Raw genomic sequence first — 20047 nt, 5'->3', positions numbered from 1 at the left:
GAAGGCCAATTACCGAGGGGGTAATTGGTGTCCGTTGGTGTTCTGACATCAAATTCGCTGTTTTATTGATAATTTTATGAAATCAGAGGAGGTGCCTGGGTAAGGACTCTTTCCTTCAGACAAACATTGGACAGACTTCAAACGAAACTCAGAGAGCATGTTTGACCTATTTGTGTTGAAATAGATCATGCATTCATCAGACAGTAATTATTGCACCATCATGGGGTTTCATAGAAACTGTCGGAAGAAAGAAATGGGTAACTGAGCAAGCGGTATTCCATTACAGCAGTGTGTGTGTGTGTGTGTGTGTGTGTGTGTGTGTGTGTGTGTGTGTGTGTGTGTGTGTGTGTGTGTGTGTGAGCTGGGAGGGGGGCGGGGTTGTCGTTTATGTAAAATCCAGTTTGTCGGTGTCTGTTCTGGATACGGTCTCTAGACCAAAATGCTTTGAATGTATTATTTATATATATATACTCTAAAGATCCACCTAGGGCCCTCGTCAATTGTTTTTATTAGTGCGTATAGACCCCCATCTGCTGACCCAGAGTCCATTAAATTGTTAGGGAATTTAATTTCACATCACTCAGACTCAGAAGTGTTAGTTGTGGGTGATTTCAACTTAAATTGGCTAGGCAATGCTTCTGACCATTTTAAAGAAATGACTGCTAGTCTCTATCTAACTCAGCTAATATCCGAGCCCACTAGACCTAACATGAATGACTTCTCGAAAGGATCGTTTATTGATCTAATATTTACAAATAGAGAAGATAGAATTGTGGCCAGTGGTGTGTTTGACTTGGCTATTAGTGATCACTGTCCCACGGCATGTGTAAGACAAATTAAATTACCAAAGGCAAGGCAACGCCTGGTTATGAAAAGAAACCTTAAGCTTTTTGATGAGCACGCTTTTTTAAATGATATTTTTCACAGCAAAAAAGTGTGTCCGGGATCTCAGATACCCAGGGGGCGCTAGATGGTTTTACTAATATGTTTCTATCATGTGTTAATAACCAGGCACCTTTTAAAGGAGAATGCTCATTTTTGACAACCTGTACCTTATTTACGGCATATTATAAGACGTTTGACTCACCGAGATAACTTAAATTTACGTAATTCGGAGGCCGAATTAATTCGGAGGCCTGTAGAAGAAATTTAGAATCCAGCGCGAGCCAAGTTTATCCATGTAATGGTGGCGGATGGGGCACCGAGAATGCAGCTTCTAAAAAATATATTTTCTGCCGCGAAACGGTTGTTTTCATCAATCTGTCATTATGAATCGCTAGTTGTGCTTACATAGAGTGAGGGCTTGTTGTGGTTGTTCACATGCCTCTGTAATATGATCTTAAGAAACGTCTTTAGAAACTAAATAGCTTCCCCACTTGCTCCAGCACGCATGCGCACAGCGCGCAGACTGGCTATTCTCCGTCTGTAGGCTACACTCGCGGCTCACATTCTCTACGCTACGATTGGCTTGTTGGTGCCTGGAATATTGTGTGCAATATGCCTGAATATTTATCAGATTTTGAGGATATAGAAGATGACTTGATAGAATATATGATGGACGCCGGTCGTAGCGTAGAGAATGTGAGCCGCGAATGTAGCCTACAGATGGAGAATAGCCAGTTTGCGCGCTGTGCGCATGCGTGCTGGAGCAAGTATCCAGGTTGTTAAAAACAAGCATACTCCTTTAAACAATTTAGAATCAAAGACAGAGTTACACCTTGGTTCACACAGGAACTCTCAGTCCTGCTCACAGACAGGAATAGTGCCTGGTCTAGTGCTCTCACCTGGTCTAGTGCTCTCAGCCCTGCTCACAGACAGGAATAGTGCCTGGTCTAGTGCTCTCAGCCTGCGCACAGACAGGAATAGTGCCTGGTCTAGTGCTCTTACCTGGTCTAGTGCTCTCAGCCTGCTCACAGACAGGAATAGTGCCTGGTCTAGTGCTCTCACCTGGTCTAGTGCTCTCAGCCTGCTCACAGACAGGAATAGTGCCTGGTCTAGTGCTCTCAGCCTGCTCACAGACAGGAATAGTGCCTGGTCTAGTGCTCTCAGCCTGCTCACAGACAGGAATAGTGCCTGGTCTAGTGCTCTCAGCCCTGCTCACAGACAGGAATAGTGCCTGGTCTAGTGCTCTCACCTGGTCTAGTGCTCTCAGCCCTGCTCACAGACAGGAATAGTGCCTGGTCTAGTGCTAGGCGCTTAGGAGATCCGCAACATTGGCTCTCCTTTAGACAGCTCAGAAATAAATGCACGGCAGCAGTAAGGAAAGCTAAATCTGAATACTACCTTGATTCAGTCACTAGCTCCTACTCAAACACCAAAACCTTTTGACAGTGAATATTGTCATTTATTTGACAGTGAATATTCAAGACCCCCTACTTCTCCCTCTACTGCTATCAGCACTGCCCCCCTGTTCTCCTTCACTGCCCCCCTGTTCTCCTTCACTGCCCCCCTGTTCTCCTTCAGCCCCTTCACATCTAACAGTGTTTATGATGCCTTGTCTTTACATCTAACAGTGTTTATGATGCCTTGTCTTTACATCTAACAGTGTTTATGATGCCTTGTCTTTACATCTAACAGTGTTTATGATGCCTTGTCATCAATTGACCCCAAGAGTTCCACTGGGGAGGATCATCTGGACCCATTTTTTCTAAAGTTGGCTGCTCCACTCATTACTGAGCCTCTGAATCATGTTTTTAACTGCTCCATTTCTTCTGGCAAAATCCCAGTTTTGGAAATCTGTCCATGTGATCCCGCTGCACAAAGGTGACGCTAGAGCAGATTTAAATAATTACAGGCCAATCTCAAAACGACCCTGCCTAGAGAAAGTCCTGGAATCACTGGTGAATATTCAACTCAAATCCTTTCTCTCAACCCACTCAGTATTAAGTCCACACCAGTCAGGTTTCAGAGCAAACCATAGCACAACGTCAGCCATTACTCTTGTGACAAATGACATCACATCTGCTGTTGACAACAGAAAACACTGTGCTGTACTTTTTATTGATCTATCAAAAGCCGCACTGTTGATCACGATTTTGCAAGATTAGCTGATATTGGTTTGAATGGTGCTGCTTGAGTTTGGTTTCAGGAATACTTGTCTGATAGACGTCAATGTGTGAAGTCAGGCTCAGTTAAATCTGATTTCCTGACATTAACTAAAGGTGTGCCGCAAGGTTCAGTCTTGGGACCAGAGCTTTTTACCATTTATATAAATTATATTATCTCTACACTGTGTGACTGCCATGCCCACTTGCATGCTGATGATACTGTTGTGTTCTGTGTAGCTGATTCTGTCCAGCACACCATTGCAAAGCTGCAGCTTTCTTTTAATTTAATCCAGGAGGCTCTTTTTAATCTTAAATTAGTTCTTAATGCTAGTAAAACCAAATTTATGATTTTTTCGCGAGCTAGAAATATTAATTATGCAGATATGCAAATCTCTACCGCTGATGGTTCTAGCATAGAGAGAGTCACTGAATACAAGTACCTGGGTGTGTGGCTCGATGAAAAACTTACTTTCAAATTCCATATTGATAACCTTGCCTCCAAGCTGCGCCAGAAAATTGGTTTCTTGTACAGCAACAGGTCCAGCTTCCCCTTAGGCTGTGGGAAAAGGGTTCTGGAGGCTGTGTTCCTCTCAGTCTTAGATTATGGTGATGATGTGTACAGGAATGCCTCAACCCTAAAGCCTCTGGATTCAGTCTACCATTCTGATATTAGATTTATTACAGGAGCTAAATATGACACTCATCACTGTGCACTTTATGACATGGTAGGATGGCCTTCTCTCACAGAGAGATGAAACTATCACTGGTATTTATTTATTTTTAAAACCCTCACTGGAAAACACCCTTCTTACCTCTCACAGATTTTATCATGGAACTATGGGACCTATTCCACATGATCAAGTGAACTGCTTTTACTCGGGTTTACATTGGCAAATCTGCTTTTTCTTACTTTTTTAGTATATCTTAACATTTTTACTATTTTTATACTGAGTTTATCCATTAAGTTACTGTTTTTATATACCTTTTATATTCCTGTGTCTGTCCTTTTGTTGTTGCTGTTGTTGGTTATGTATTGTTCGCTCGTCGTCACTGTAAATGATGGCAACCTCAGTGCCTCTCAAGCATAAATACAGGTTTGAAATGAAATGAAGTATGTGTGTGTGTGTGTGTGTGTGTGTGTTTGTGTGTGTGTGTGTGTGTGGGGGTCACTGCCTGGTTCTGGTCCTGGTTCTGGACCGGGTCACTGACTGGTTCTGGACCGGTTTGTTCTCCCTCTCCTCCACTTCCCTCCTCAACGTTATCTCCTTTCTGGAACAACAAATGCTTTGAAGCAGCCACTGATTTATTTGCTCAGTTCAGTGGGGCTGAACGTCTGAGAAGTCAGCGTGTCATGCTCACGGCCGACGCCCCTACAGAATTCCACAGAAACTCCGGGAGAAATTCCAATGTTCAGCTTCAACTATGCAAAAAAAAAAAAACTCCCACTATTCATTGTTGTTTGTGCAAAGCCCACTCCAAGCCCAAGTGAGAACTGGCACGGAAAAACCCTCTGCTGATGCCTGGCATGTTAGATTTCACTCACTACAATACCACAGAACGCAACAAAAACATGTTTTTATTCACTGAAAATGATCCAAAAGCTTAAAGGAGTAGTAAAGGAAAAATCACGTTTAGCCCTGTTTTAAGGTTACTTATGATCATATACAATGGTTCAGATCAAAAAGTTGACAAAACTAGCACTTTTGAGAAAGTCTGATAATTGCTCTACCACCGTTTTGGTCATACAATGGATGTGGGTGGGCACCTTGAAACATCATTCAAAAAACATGTTACACTCTCAATTTCAAAGACAAGAAGCTACCGAGGGGGTAATTGGTGTCCGTTGGTGTTCTGACATCAAATTCGCCACAAAGTATGAATCCTGTAGGGTTTTATTGATCATTTTATGAAATCCATTGACTTGTATTGAAGCGACCGTTGTAGATGTGTAGATCAATCCGCAGAGGGGATTCAGGAAGCAGAACTACTTCAAGGCATTGCGCGAGATCGGAATCAGTTCAAGCGGAAGTTTACACACGTATTTGCTGCGACTAAATAGTTCTATGCTAAATATTTTAAAAAGCCTTTCCAGATGAACTAGAACTTTGAAATTGAGAGTTTAACATGTTTTTTGAATGATTTTTCACGGCAATTATCAGACTTTCTCAAAAGTCTCAGGGGCCGGGCACTCAGGGGCTGAAGACTCAGGGGCCGGGCACTCAGGGGCTGAAGACTCAGGGGCCGGGCACTCAGGAGCCAGGGCACTCAGTTGCCAGGGATTCAGGGGCCAGGGGACTCAGGGGCCAGGGGACTCAGGGGCCGGGCACTCAGGGGCCAGGGACTCAGGGGCCGGGCACTCAGGGGCCGGGCACTCAGGGGCCAGGGGACTCAGGGGCTGGGCACTCAGGGGCCGGGCACTCAGGGGCTGAAGACTCAGGGGCCGGGGACTCAGGGGCTGGGCACTCAGGGGCCAGGGACTCAGGGGCCAGGGACTCAGACAGAGAGACTGAGACACAGTCTGCTCAGACTCCTCAGCCTCACTGGAAGAGGGACGACATTCAGCCTTCCTGAACCACAGAACAACCAGAAATATCACTCATACATGTCCACTCACCACTATAATACTACAACTACTACTACTACTACTACTTCTACTACTACTACTACTAATAATAATAATAATACTACTACTACCACTACTACTACTACTACTACTACTACTACTACTACTACTACCACTACTACTAATAATAATAATACTACTACTACCACTACTACTACTAATAATAATAATACTACTACTACCACTACTACTACTACTACTACTACTACTACTACTACTACTACTACTAATAATAATAATAATAATACTACTACCACTACTACTACTACTACTACTACTACCACTACTACTACTACTACTACTACCACTACTACTACTACTACTACTACTACTACTACTACTACTACTACTACCACTACTACTATTACTACTACTACTACTACTACCACTACTACTACTACTACTACTACTACTACTACTACTACTACTACTACTACTATTACTACCACTACTACTACTACTACTACTACTACTACTACTACTACTACTACCACTACTACTACTACTACCACTACTACCACTACTACTACTACTACAACTACTACCACTACTACCACTACTACCACTACTACTTCTACTACTACTACCACTACTACTACTACTACTACTACTACTACTACTACTACTATTACTACTACTACTACTACTACCACTACTACTACTACTACCACTACTACTACTACTACTACTACTACTACTACTACTACCACTACTACTACTACTACTACTACCACTACTACTACTACTACTACTACTACTATTACTACTACTACTACTACTACTACTACTACCACTACTACAACTACTACTACTACTACTACTACTACTACTACTACTACTACTACTACTACTACCACCACTACTACTACTACCACTACTACTACTACTACTACCACTACTACTACTACCACTACTACTACTACTACTACTACTACTACCACTACTACTACTACTACTACCACTACTACTACCACTACTACTATTACTACTACTACTACCACTACTACTACTACTACTACTACTACTACTACTACCACTACTACTACTACTACTACTACTACCACTACTACTAATACTACCACTACTACTACTACTACTACTACTACCACCACTACTACTACTACCACTACTACTACTACTACTACCACTACTACTACTACTACCACTACTACTACTACTACTACTACCACTACTACTACTACTACTACCACTACTACTACCACTACTACTACTACAACTACTACTACTACTACTACTACTACTACTACCACTACCACTACTACTACTACTACTACTACTACTACTACTACTACCACCACTACTACTACTACTACTACTACTACTACTACTACTACTACCACCACTACTACTATTACTAAGGCCAGCCACACATGAACCAAGACATCAACCAAGAGATGAGGTAACTCTGTTCACAGCTTGATGCGGAAGTAGTCTAAGTTTGCTGCGCTCGCCAGCTCTCCCAAAGTGTATTGTTTTATCCGGTTTTCTTCACTTGTATACCATATCTCCGCGTTTAAAAACCGCGCACTAACATTGGTGGTACACAATAATTCGATTTTTTGGATCCGACGCTTGGACATCGAGCCCCAAGTCTAGATCACAACAGCTACGCTGCCGCAGCTAGCCGCGGCTAGCTAGCCCTAATCAGCTCCTGACTGGGATAGCCCATTAGCCAACAGGGGACAGCCGTCCCCTGCCTTTACAGTACCAACCCAACACACCGGAGGCCGTGCCTTGCTCCCAGTAAATCGCGTGAGTATTACCAGCACTACTAGGTAAGTAGCCCCACTCTCCCGGCTAGCACTGCTAGTTAGCAGCCCCCACTCCCCCTGCTAGCACGGCTAAGTAAGTAGCCCTACCTCCCCGTTAGCATTACTACATAAATAGCACTCCCTCTCCCCGCTAGCATCGCCTTTAGCAAATAGATTGGCGGTTTTATCCTCTTATTTTAATTCCGCAATTATTTTAACGAGTCTCGCAATGGCTCCACACCCTACCGCCCCAAACTGCTCGGGTTGCCTCCAGCGTAGCCAAAAAATCTCAGAGTTGGAAGGTAGGATCTCTACTCTACACTCTATACATCAAGTCGAACATTACCTGGACTCACTGCTACCCGACCCAGATGTCGACGCCCAGCCTCCCACTGCTCCACCGTCGGCGGCATCCGAGGGTGGGAATGTGGATTTTGATCTCCCCCTGAGTGAGAAATCCTGGCCCAGACTCGGAGCAGAACCCAAGCATTCAAGCCCCACCCCTTGGGCCACTGTTAGGAGGAAACGAGGAAGGGAAATCTCCAGGGTCCCCTCCCAACACTCCGACGACGACACCCTCCAACTGAGGAATAGCTTTACTTTACTGGCCGAGCCTGTATCCAAGAGGTCCAAGGATACTAGCATCAGCTCCTCGTCCTGGCTCCCTGCTACTGAGGCTCATTTCACACCCTGCCCTACTCAGTACCATACCCATACTCCGCAGCCCACCCACACCTCTCCGGTCAGTGAGCAGCATTATAGCCAGGCTAATAAGCCTGCTCCCCGGCCTAAGCATAGCCCAGTCCACCGAGGGGACCCCCGGCCCCCACCCTCTACCACTTGGCCTTCAGGTGTAAGGCAGCAAAGGAAGTCCCCTAAGCCCAGTGGGCCCGCCACTGAGCCCGCCCCCCCATCTGTGCTCATCATCGGATCATCCATGGTGCGCCATGTAGTGGTCCCGAAAGCCCGGACGTGCTGCTTCCCAGGAGCTAAGGTCTCGGACATCAGGACTGTTGTGCCATCACTCCTCGCAGATTATCCCCTGGCCTCATCCATTATCATCCATGTCGGAACAAATGACATCAAGCTCCAGCAGTCTGAGCGGCTGAAGGAGGATTTCAAGGCCCTGATCTCCACTGCTCAGGCATCAGGAAAGACCTGCATCATCTCTGGCCCTTTCTCCTTCCCCCGGTATGGTGATGCCAAATATAGTAGGATCCGTCAGCTCCACATCTGGCTGAAAGGCTACTGCTGCCAGTTGAAGCTTCCCTTCATAGATAATTTTATCACGTTCTTGAACCACTCGGACCTCTTCGCCAGGGACGGCCTCCATCCTAGTAGGTCAGGTGCCCGTCTGCTCAGTATGAATATGGACCTGACGCTGAGATCTTCCAGCGTCTGATGTGGGGTTAGCCCGACCCGTCTCAACCACCCTACTGCCAAACATAAACCTCCTGTACCCGCGGGTCGGGATACACCAGCTCCATCTCACCAGCGCCCCACCATAGACCTTGATTCCCTGCCCCTCACTGAGACCTGGCATAGCGACGTTTATATTTCTATAAACAAATTCTGCCCACCTGAATATGCCATTCAGCGAATTATCTCCCACCGCACCCCTATTACCATAATGAAACAGTCAGGTGGATCTAATATAAAAAACCTGATATCCGTTCCAGTGAATATACTATCCAGGCCTACTAGACAGGCGAGCCAGCCCTTTTCTCTGGATGCTATTTCAATGGCGATTCTAAATGTCAGGTCCCTACCAAGCAAAACCTTTCTCATTAATGATCTTATATGTGAACGTAAATTAGACTGTATGTTCCTAACTGAAACCTGGCTAAATATAAATGGACCAGCAGCCCTCATTGAAGCCTCTCCTCCTAACTATAGCTTTTTTCAATCTATCAGAAGTGGGAAAAAAGGTGGAGGTACAGCCACCATAGCTACAGATGCCCTCAGCTGCAGGACCATCTCCTTTGATGATTTCGCCTCTTTTGAATACCACGCTATTGTCCTAAAATGCCAGCCCCCAGTTCTGGCAGTAACCGTGTATAGGCCTCCCAAACAATGCTCTGCCTTCTCTACAGAATTTTCAGAACTCCTGTCCATCATCCATACAAATTATGATAAGATTATCATCACTGGAGATTTCAACATACACGTAGACACTGAGGCGGACTCGAAAGCTAGGGACTTTATCAACCTCCTAAACTCCATGGATTTTACCCAACATATCTCTGAGCCAAACCACAACCGCGGCCACACCCTTGATCTAGTTATTACTAAGGGCCATAGTATCACTGTTTCCTCTATTAGTGAACTCGCTCTCTCCGACCATTTCTGTATCTTCTTCACTGCATTGGTTCCTAAAGTCAAAAGTAGTACTGAGCGCTTTATCAAGAAACGTTATCTTACCTCCGCAGTAGCCGATAGCTTTAGAGAAATAATGACCACAAACAATTTATCAACTCCAGAAGTGGGGCCCTTAGGACATATTGAAGACTTGGCAACCACCTTTAACACCAGAGTAAGGGCAGCCTTGGATTCTGTAGCACCTATTAAACTGAAAAGGATCACAACCAATAATAAAGCTCCATGGCGAAATGAGGAAACATATCAACTAAAGAGAACCTGCAGAAGTTCTGAGCGTATATGGCGAAAAACCAAGCTACAGGTCCACCATGATATTCTCAAAGAACATCTCTCTGCTTTTAATAAAGCAATAAGAAATGCAAGGAAAGACCACTTCTCAAAATTGATATCTATCAATCGAAATAATTCAAGAGTGCTCTTCTCAACAATTGATAGCCTAATAAACCCTGCCGTAAAAACACCTGATAACCTGCTCTCTACCTCCAAATGTGAGGAATTTGCAGCTTACTTCAGAGATAAGATTATGAATATTAGGAGAAATATCACCCAGGAAAGGCCATGCATCCCGTTTACAGATCATCTCCCTCCATGCAATGGACATATGAGCCTGTTTACACTGATTGACACAGAAATGTTGAGGAAAGTAGTATCCAAACTCAAAACCTCCACATGCCTGCTGGATCCCATCCCCACCGATTTTTTCAAAACTATTTTTGACTCTGTATCCTATGACATTTTATCCATTGTTAATGACTCCCTATCTACAGGTGTCTTCCCACCAATACTTAAAACTGCTCTGGTGAGACCCGTACTGAAGAAAAACAACTTAGACACTTCAGTTTTTAGCAATTTTAGACCAATCTCCAACCTTCCCTTTTTGAGTAAAATTCTGGAAAAAATAGTTTTCAAACAGATTAATGATTTCCTAGCTACAAGTTGTACCCTTGACCTTTTCCAGTCCGGCTTTCGCGCCCATCATAGCACAGAGACGGCATTAGTCAAAGTTGTAAATGACCTCAGAATTAATGCTGACTCCAAAGAGCTTTCTGTTCTCGTCCTCCTGGACCTGAGTGCAGCCTTTGATACTATAGATCATGCAATCCTCATCGAAAGACTGGAAAAGTGGGTTGGCCTCTCTGGTCCAGTCCTAAATTGGCTTAAGACCTATCTAACCGGTCGGGATTTCTTCGTCGCCCTCAGTGATTATAGCTCAGGAAAGATCCCTATGACCTGTGGGGTGCCCCAAGGATCGATCCTAGGACCTCTACTCTTCAGCCTGTACATGCTGCCTCTTGGCAGTGTCATCAGGAGGCACAACATTAGCTACCATAGCTACGCAGATGATACCCAACTCTATATTTCTGTAACACCCAGTAACTACAGCTTGGTTGACTGCCTTGTCAAGTGTACTACAGATATAAATGTATGGATGTCACATAATTTCCTCCAACTAAACCAGGACAAAACAGAAGTACTGATCATTGGAGAAAAAGCTGAAAGAGAGAAACTAGCTGCACACTTAAAAACTCTGGAAATTGACACCAATTGCCAGGCTAAAAACCTAGGTGTCATACTTGACTCAGATCTTAATTTCGAAAACCACATAAAGAATATTACAAAGACATCTTCCTACCACCTAAGGAACATTGCCAAGGTGCAACCCTTTCTCTCTCAGGCTGACACCGAAAGAGTAATGCATGCTTTCATCACAAGCAGGCTGGACTACTGCAATGCTCTACTATCAGGCCTACCAAAGAAAGCAATCTCTAAGCTACAAATGATACAGAATGCTGCAGCACGAGTCCTCACTAAGACTAGACGAAGGGCACATATCACACCAGCCTTAAAATCACTACACTGGTTACCAGTCAACTCTAGAATAGACTTTAAAATACTACTACTAGTCTATAAATCTCTCCACAATCACTCACCAGAATATATTTCAAACATGCTTGTTAAGTACATGCCCAACAGACCACTCAGATCCTCAGGTACTGAACTTTTAACAGTTCCAAAAGCCAGGACCAAGAAACACGGAGAGGCAGCTTTTAGTTTCTATGCCCCCAACCTCTGGAACACCCTACCGGAGTGCCTAAGAAGGGCCGAAACAACGGCATACCTTTTCGACCTAGCCTACAATCACTAGCTAGGAACTTGAGACACAGAAAGGCAGCCTCAAACCTACCTGTGAATCCGCTGTATACATTGGTCCAGTAGATGCCCCACTGTCGCCCGCAGACAATAGATACCCCTGTGTCAGCTGTGGATGTTGTAGTACTTAGTTAACACACACACGTACACACAGACACACACCAGTCCACATCCAGCTTAGGCCTGGACCTGGGCCCAGTTCCCTTTCCCCTCACCCTGCCCCGGGTCCGTATCCTTTTCCCACCCCCAACCCTACCCCTGACCCCTGCCTCTAACTGGACCCAGGCACACCTACACTCACGCTCACACACATACAGACATACACCAGTTCTGGGCTCAGATCCCCTCCCCCTCACCCTAACCCGGGTCCGTATCCTTTTCCTACCCCCCACCCTACCCCAACCCCTGCCTCTCTCGGGGCCCAGGCACGCACACACACACAGACACACATTAGTGTTTGCCACACCTCTCCCCTGATGCTCTTAGCCTTTCTTGCTCTGAAAATGTAGTTTGACGTAATGTATTGCTCTACATATGGCTCCGTGTGCTACTAACCCTGTTCTGCCTCCCCTCTCCCTAGTGCCTCTCTCTCTCCCTCCTATCTTCTAACCAGGTCCAGTGGATGCCCCACTGTCACCAGTAGACCACCCTGAGTCTGATAGATACCCCTGTGTCTGCTGCAGATGTCGTAGCAAATTAGTTAACACACACACACGCACACACAGACATACAACAGTCCATTTCCGGCCTTAGGCCTGGGCCCAGTACCCCCTTCCCCTCACCCTACCCCGGGTCCGTATCCTCTTCCTACCCCCACCCTACCCCTGACCCCTGCCTCTACCTGGACCCAGGCACACTCACACACACACTGACAGACACCAGTCCTGGGCTCAGATCCCCTTCCCCTCACCCTAACCCGGGTCCGTATCCTTTTCCTACCCCGATCCTACCCCTGACCCTGCCTCTCTCTGGGCCCAGGCACATTTATGCACACACAGACATACACCAATGTTTGCCATGTCTCTCCTATGATGTTATTAGCCTCTCTTACTCTGAAAATGTAATTTAATGTTATTTACTGCTCTATACATGTTCTTAGCCGGTAGACAAACATACTCCAGGAGCTTGCTCGATCGCCTCGTTGAGAGGGGTCAGGGAAGAATTTTTACAGCTCACTTATCTGGCCCCCGGGTGATTACTGTTTTTTTGCTTCCCTCTGGAATATGTAGGGGTGGGATGTCTGCCCACCTCCCTTGTTCTCTGTAAAGCGCATTGTGTTGCCTCTGGGTATGAAATGCGCTCTATAAATAAAGCTTTGATTGATTGATTGACTACTACTACTACTACTACTACTACTACCACTACTACTACTACCACTACTACTACTACTACTACTACTACTACTACTACTACCACTACTACTACTACTACTACTACTACTACTACTACTACTATTACTACTACTACTACCACTACTACTACTACTACTACCACTACTACTACTACTACTACTACTACTACTACTACTACTACCACTACTACTACTACTACTACTACTACTACTACTACTACTATTACTACTACTACTACTACTACCACTACTACTACTACCACTACTACTACTACTACTACTACTACTACTACTACTACTACTACTACTACTATTACTACTACTACTACTACTACCACTACTACTACTACCACTACTACTACTACTACTACTACTACTACTACTACCACTACTACTACTACTACTACTACTACTACTACTACCACTACTACTACTACTACCACTACTACTACTACTACTACTACTACTACTACTACCACTACTACTACTACTACTACTACTACTACTACTACTACTACTACTACCACTACTACCACTACTACTACTACTACTACTATTACTACTACTACTACTACTACTACTACTACCACTACTACTACTACCACTACTACTACTACTACTACTACTACTACTACCACTACTACTACTACTACTACCACTACTACTACTACCACTACTACTACTACTACTGTACCACTACTACTACTACTACTACTACTACTACTACTACTACTAACACTACTACTACTACTACTACTACTACTACTACTACTACTACTACTGTACCACTACTACTACTACTACTGCCAAACAAAGGTAGTATTTTGCATTTGCTGCTGTTCATCTGACTGTATGCACCAGCTTATCGATCGGACCCGGCAGAGATGACCTGAAAACAGGTCTGTCCCTCTACAGCTCCTCTTCCCATTAAACATAGTAAATGACTATATGCATTTTTAATGATCGGCTGGGAATTAATTATTCAGGAGACTGACGATTTACTGCTCTCGGACAAACATTTCCCGGGTGAAAACCCTTATTTTCATGCTACATGTATGTGGCCATAGAACTGGTGTGAAACCCTTATTTTCATGCTACATGTATGAGGCCATAGAACTGGTGTGTAAGAAGCAGAAGGGCTTGACTGATGTGAACCTGGAGATTTGCTTTTGAGATTCAGTAAACAGTATTGTATACTCAATCTCATTTATTTTCTTCAAATATTATTGAGCCCCTACTGAAATCAAACACTTTCCAGACCAGCTCACATTGCTTTGATACTAATGATGACATCATCAATACTCCTACAGTAACACAGATCCATTGAGATACCAGTATGGCATACTGGCAGGGAAGAGAGACAGGGAGGAAAGATGAGAGGATAAAGAGATACAAGATAGAGCTAAGAAGAAAGTAAAGCTAATATCCCACAAAGCAGGACTCCACTCACCAGGACTCTGTTCTCTGTCTTGTCCCCTTTGATCTCCAGCTTGACCCTCTTCCTGATGGACAGCTTGGTCTTCCTGCCCACCACATCCCTCACGCTCTCTGAGAGAGAGAGAGAGAGAGAGAGAGAGAGAGAGAGAGAGAGCAGAGCAGAGGAGAGTCAGTCAGACAGACAGTCAGTCACAGCTGACTACACAGACAGCAGAGAGCAGCTGGTTTTAGTGACTTAGGGTCAGTTCTTTTTTACTTCAATTAAAGGTGCAGTGTGTAGTTTGTGATATCTTGTTAGACTCCCCTCCCCTCCCTTCAGGCCTCCCTCCAAAGCCCCTCCTCCAAACCGGGGACAAACAAATGACCCTCGCTAGGCAGGTTAATGGGCAGGTGAGCCATCCCATTTCAAGTTGACAACTAAAGATGATGGGACACACTTATTACAGTCCTGCAACTTCCATTTCATTTTAGTGTCAGAGTACTTATTTACAGCCTGGCTTCACCATCCTGATCATGTGACTCACATTCTGTTTCTCTCCTCAGATCAGTCTGGCCACGCCCCCATTCCGGCAGATATTTGCCGGTCCAATCACAACAGTTTATCTAACATGGGGCGGGTTTGATACGATGATACGACGACTAACCCACATAGTTGCTCTGATTCGTTATATGTTTATCCAATTGCATCCAGAGGCATGTTGGTCGGACCGTCGATAACGCCCCTTGGACATTGAAATAGCCTCAGCAGCCCCAGCCCTGGAACTCTTGTGAACTGTGTCTGGCAAAGCCAGGGTACTTTATTTACTGATTGCTGTCGAGATGTAAAGAGAATTGTAAAGAATAACAAAAGGTTTCTGAGCCAAACCGCCTACTGAAACTGACTTGAAATAAAAATCTAATAAAAAATACTTTCAAGGCGTAAAACATGCAAATACATCTAAATGTATAGTATAACTATGCCACAAAAATGAACCACATTTCAATTGAAATGCAGTAGGCTATATTTGAGCAGTATTTTTTCAGATAGACAAGAAAAGGCAGAAATCCATACAGTAAAGAAAAGTGAATCAATTCCACAATTGAAACGCATCACAGGATGAAGAGTCCAGTCATTCTATCTGCTCCTTTTTCCCTCTCAGTATGAAAATCATCTGCTTTGAACTCCCAACCCAACAGGGATTTAAAACCATGTCAGCAGTCATATTGACTTCAGGTTCCGCTGTTCAAATTGGTTCTTCACACCCTCAGCAGGGTTCCCCCACGGTGAGAACGGGCTCACAGAGGAACAGGCTCTGGTCTGTGTGGTGGAGTCTGGCTCCACTGGCCATGTGAAAACTAGCAGACTAAAGACGCTGGTGGAAGAGGAATCAAGGTGTAATTCTGTTGGTGTTGTTGTTGTTGTTGTTGTTAAGCTATGTGAACAGTGACCCTGTCCTGTTTGCTTGTGGCAGTCATCCATGTTAACACACAAAGAGAAAGTTATTTATTTCATGTCAATCAGCGTTCTTTCTCCAGATGCTCTCTCTCTCACTCACATGCGCAGTGCGCACATACAGACACACACATGCACAGCCCCTACACAGGCTGCCCACACACACACACACACACACACACACACACACACACACACACACACACACGGTCCAGGTGAAAGCCATAGCAGCATCCTCTGGAGGAGAGAACAATGATCCTCTCGGCTCTGCCGTTGGACAATGCAGCTCTCTCCCCTCCTCTCTCTCCTCTCCCCCTCCTCTCTCCCTCCTCCCCTCTCTCCTCTCTCTGCCCTCCTCTCTCCCTCCTCCTCTCTCTCCTCTCCCTCCTCCTCTCTCTCCTCTCCCTCCTCCTCTCTCTCCTCTCTCTCCCCTCCTCTCTCCTCTCTCTCCCCTCCTCTCTCCCTCCTCTCTCCCTCCTCTCTCCCTCCTCTCTCTCCCTCCTCCTCTCTCCTCTCTCTCCCCTCCTCTCGCCCTCCTCCTCTCTCTCCTCTCTCCCCTCCTCTCTCCCTCCTCTCTCTCCTCCTCTCTCTCCCTCCTCCTCTCTCTCCTCCTCTCTCCCTCCTCCTCTCTCTCCCTCCTCCTCTCTCTCCTCCTCTCTCCCCTCCTCTCTCTCTCCCCTCCTCTCTCCCTCCTCCTCAATCCCCTCCTCTCTCCCTCCTCCTCTCTCTCTCCCCTCCTCTCTCCCCCCTCCTCTCTCCCTCCTCCTCTCTCTCCTCTCTCTCCCCTCCTCTCTCCCTCCTCCTCTCCTCTCCCTCCTCCTCTCTCTCTCCCCTCCTCTCTCCCTCCTCCTCTCTCCCTCCTCCTCTCTCTCCCTCCTCCAGCCCTCATCTCTCCCTCCTCCTCTCTCTCCCTCCTCCTCTCTCTCCTCCTCTCTCTCCTCCTCTCTCCCTCCTCCTCTCTCTCCCCTCCTCTCTCCCTCCTCCTCTCTCTCTCCCTCCTCCTCTCTCCCTCCTCCAGCTCTCTCTCCTCCTCTCTCTCCTCCTCTCTCTCCCTCCTCCTCTCTCTCCCTCCTCCTCTCTCCCTTCTCCTCTCTCTCCCCCTTCTCTCTCTCCCTCCTCCTCTCTCTCCCTCCTCTCTCTCCCTCCTCCTCTCTCCTCTCTCTCCCCTCCTCTCGCCCTCCTCCTCTCTCTCCTCTCTCCCCTCCTCTCTCCCTCCTCTCTCTCCTCCTCTCTCTCCCTCCTCCTCTCTCTCCTCCTCTCTCCCTCCTCCTCTCTCTCCCTCCTCCTCTCTCTCCTCCTCTCTCCCCTCCTCTCTCTCTCCCCTCCTCTCTCCCTCCTCCTCAATCCCCTCCTCTCTCCCTCCTCCTCTCTCTCTCCCCTCCTCTCTCCCCCCTCCTCTCTCCCTCCTCCTCTCTCTCCTCTCTCTCCCCTCCTCTCTCCCTCCTCCTCTCCTCTCCCTCCTCCTCTCTCTCTCCCCTCCTCTCTCCCTCCTCCTCTCTCCCTCCTCCTCTCTCTCCCTCCTCCAGCCCTCATCTCTCCCTCCTCCTCTCTCTCCCTCCTCCTCTCTCTCCTCCTCTCTCTCCTCCTCTCTCCCTCCTCCTCTCTCTCCCCTCCTCTCTCCCTCCTCCTCTCTCTCTCCCTCCTCCTCTCTCCCTCCTCCAGCTCTCTCTCCTCCTCTCTCTCCTCCTCTCTCTCCCTCCTCCTCTCTCTCCCTCCTCCTCTCTCCCTTCTCCTCTCTCTCCCCTTCTCTCTCTCCCTCCTCCTCTCTCTCCCTCCTCCTCTCTCTCCCTCCTCCAGCTCTCTCTCCTCTCCCTTCCCAGTCTGATGTGTTTACACAAAAAGAGAGATTTGAGAGCAGTTCCTACGGCAAGCAGTCAGCAAACTGTCCCAGGAGGAAGACCGCCAGGCTGCACAACGACTTGATATAAGTTGTATATTTATAATTTGCATGTAGTAATGGCAGTCCTGTCGAACAGAGGGGCCTCTGTGTGCATCACTGTCTGAGGTCACCACATGCCTAACCTTTGTAATTTGTGATACAATAGTGACAGAGAAACTAGGTCATGAGAGCACAGCAATATTATGCGAGTGAAAGCGTTTCAACCAGCCTACTGCTGCATGCCTTGGCTGGACCTGGCCTGTGTGTGTGTGTGTGTGTGTGTGTGTTGGGGAGCAGGTGTTCCTGGGCTGAGGGATATAAGATAGTATTCAACACGGATATCTGCAGGAATGAAGAGTGTGGTCTAGGGGGACTGACCGCCTGGCCTTGAGGTGCATATTGACTTGACTTGATTGAGTTGATTTGATCAGGGACAGCGCAGACCGATCCACAGTGATAGACATGAAGCATGAATACAAACTGTAAATATGCCAGGATTAACAGGGTTGCTCATGTTCAGCTGCAGTCCCTGGGTTGATGTTAAAGCCTGGTAATTTGATCTGTATATGTATTTGATACTACATTGCACTTTGATGACACGGGTTATAATTCTGCACTACAATGGGTGATATAGCAATATTAAATAAACATCCGAAGTTAGGCTATATGGCTGTTAGCCTACAAATAACCTCTTGGTCCAATGTGCCCTAACGAGTTTGGATTCAGAGAGAATAGAAAGGGAGGATGTCAGGGTAACTGGCTGATGTAATAGGATGAGACCACAGATGGACTCTTTATCTGAACGGTTCTGCGTCCCTCAGATAAGCAGCTCTAAATGAGCCGAACCAACAATGGAAGCAGGGCGCAGCGGACCAGACTGCTTTGTTGAGGAGCATGCAGCAGTTTCATAACGATATTAGATTATTGTCCAATGGCAATATCTGAAAGCAATTTAGACAACCAATAACCAATAACCAATGAGCTCTGGCGCATTTTTCTCCAATTGATCACGGTGTCCTGTTCTAATAACGACCGTTGAGCAGATTTCTTACCAAGCAGTTCTTTGGGTACGTCTGATACTTCCTCGCCCATTTTCAGAGTTGATAATATCCAAAAGAAAATACCGTTACTGTCAATACATTCAAATCTACAATTCTAACGGGATTAAATCCCCAGATACTCCGGCGCTTGTATCCCGGGTCAGGTGCCTAGGCTCGGTTACACGCTCCCCTTCCCCCGCGGTCCTGGCGCATCTCCCTGGGTCTCAGTCCCCCTGCTCCGACTCCAGTCGTAGAAATCGCACATTGAGAAATAACCAGACGGAGGAGAGTCCAGTTATTAAATGACTAGTACAGAGCTGGCCTCGCGAGAACAGAATCACACCCTCAGGCTGAGACCTCATCAGTCTCTCTGAGCTCTACTGCCCCCTGCCGGGCTCTACCGCAGGCTACGGTTGGCTATCCTGAGATTGAAAAATCAATGACTGAACCTGCTTGATGAAAAGGGACATCTTTAACCTCCATTTAGGCCTAATTTATACATTTCCTTGTTATATAATGTGCGGATTACGTAATAGGCTTTTTTATACTTGATATATTGTAATTATAAGTGCAGGATTGATTTGCTTGTCACATTGTAAATATTGCCCTTACATGTTAGTCTGTGACAGTTTAATACAGGCATAGGCCTCCTTAGCCTCTTTCAGGACTGTTAGGGAAGAGCTCCGCCCTCCATATGGCCAGACCTCAGCCCGAAAGGGGCTACTTTGCAGGCTAATACACTGCAGGCCTGAATATTACTGACCAGATGCCTCAATCACCAGTCATGTGACCTGGTTTATAAGGAGGTGTCATGCGCTTTGTCTGTAGACTTAAGGAAGATGATGATGGATGGAAACATTGTCCATCCTAATAAATTAAGTTATATTTTGCAGGCTACCAGCAGTGTGCTGGATCTTTTATTTTTAGTCAGTAGGC

General features: G+C 46.1%; 1 protein-coding gene across 1 annotated transcript in view; it reads right to left on the bottom strand.

Moving 5' to 3' along the window:
* LOC311326415 (F-actin-uncapping protein LRRC16A-like) overlaps positions 1 to 19197 on the bottom strand; it is a gene marked incomplete at its 3' end in the record, with an annotated part of 173673 nt that extends 154476 nt beyond the window's left edge. Inside the window, 2 exon segments of the mRNA XM_084459308.1 lie at positions 14774 to 14871; positions 19124 to 19197. Of these exon segments, the coding sequence (XP_084315434.1) occupies positions 14774 to 14871; positions 19124 to 19163 (138 nt within the window). The 5' untranslated portion in view covers positions 19164 to 19197.
* Positions 19198 to 20047: the final 850 nt, after the last annotated feature.

The sequence above is a fragment of the Borostomias antarcticus genome (assembly GCF_949987555.1).
Source record: "Borostomias antarcticus genome assembly, chromosome: 27".
In the NCBI taxonomy this organism is placed as follows: Eukaryota; Metazoa; Chordata; class Actinopteri; order Stomiiformes; family Stomiidae; genus Borostomias; species Borostomias antarcticus.
The sequence above is the reverse complement of the archived record's forward strand: the minus strand, read 5'-3'. Positions and strand labels throughout refer to the sequence as shown.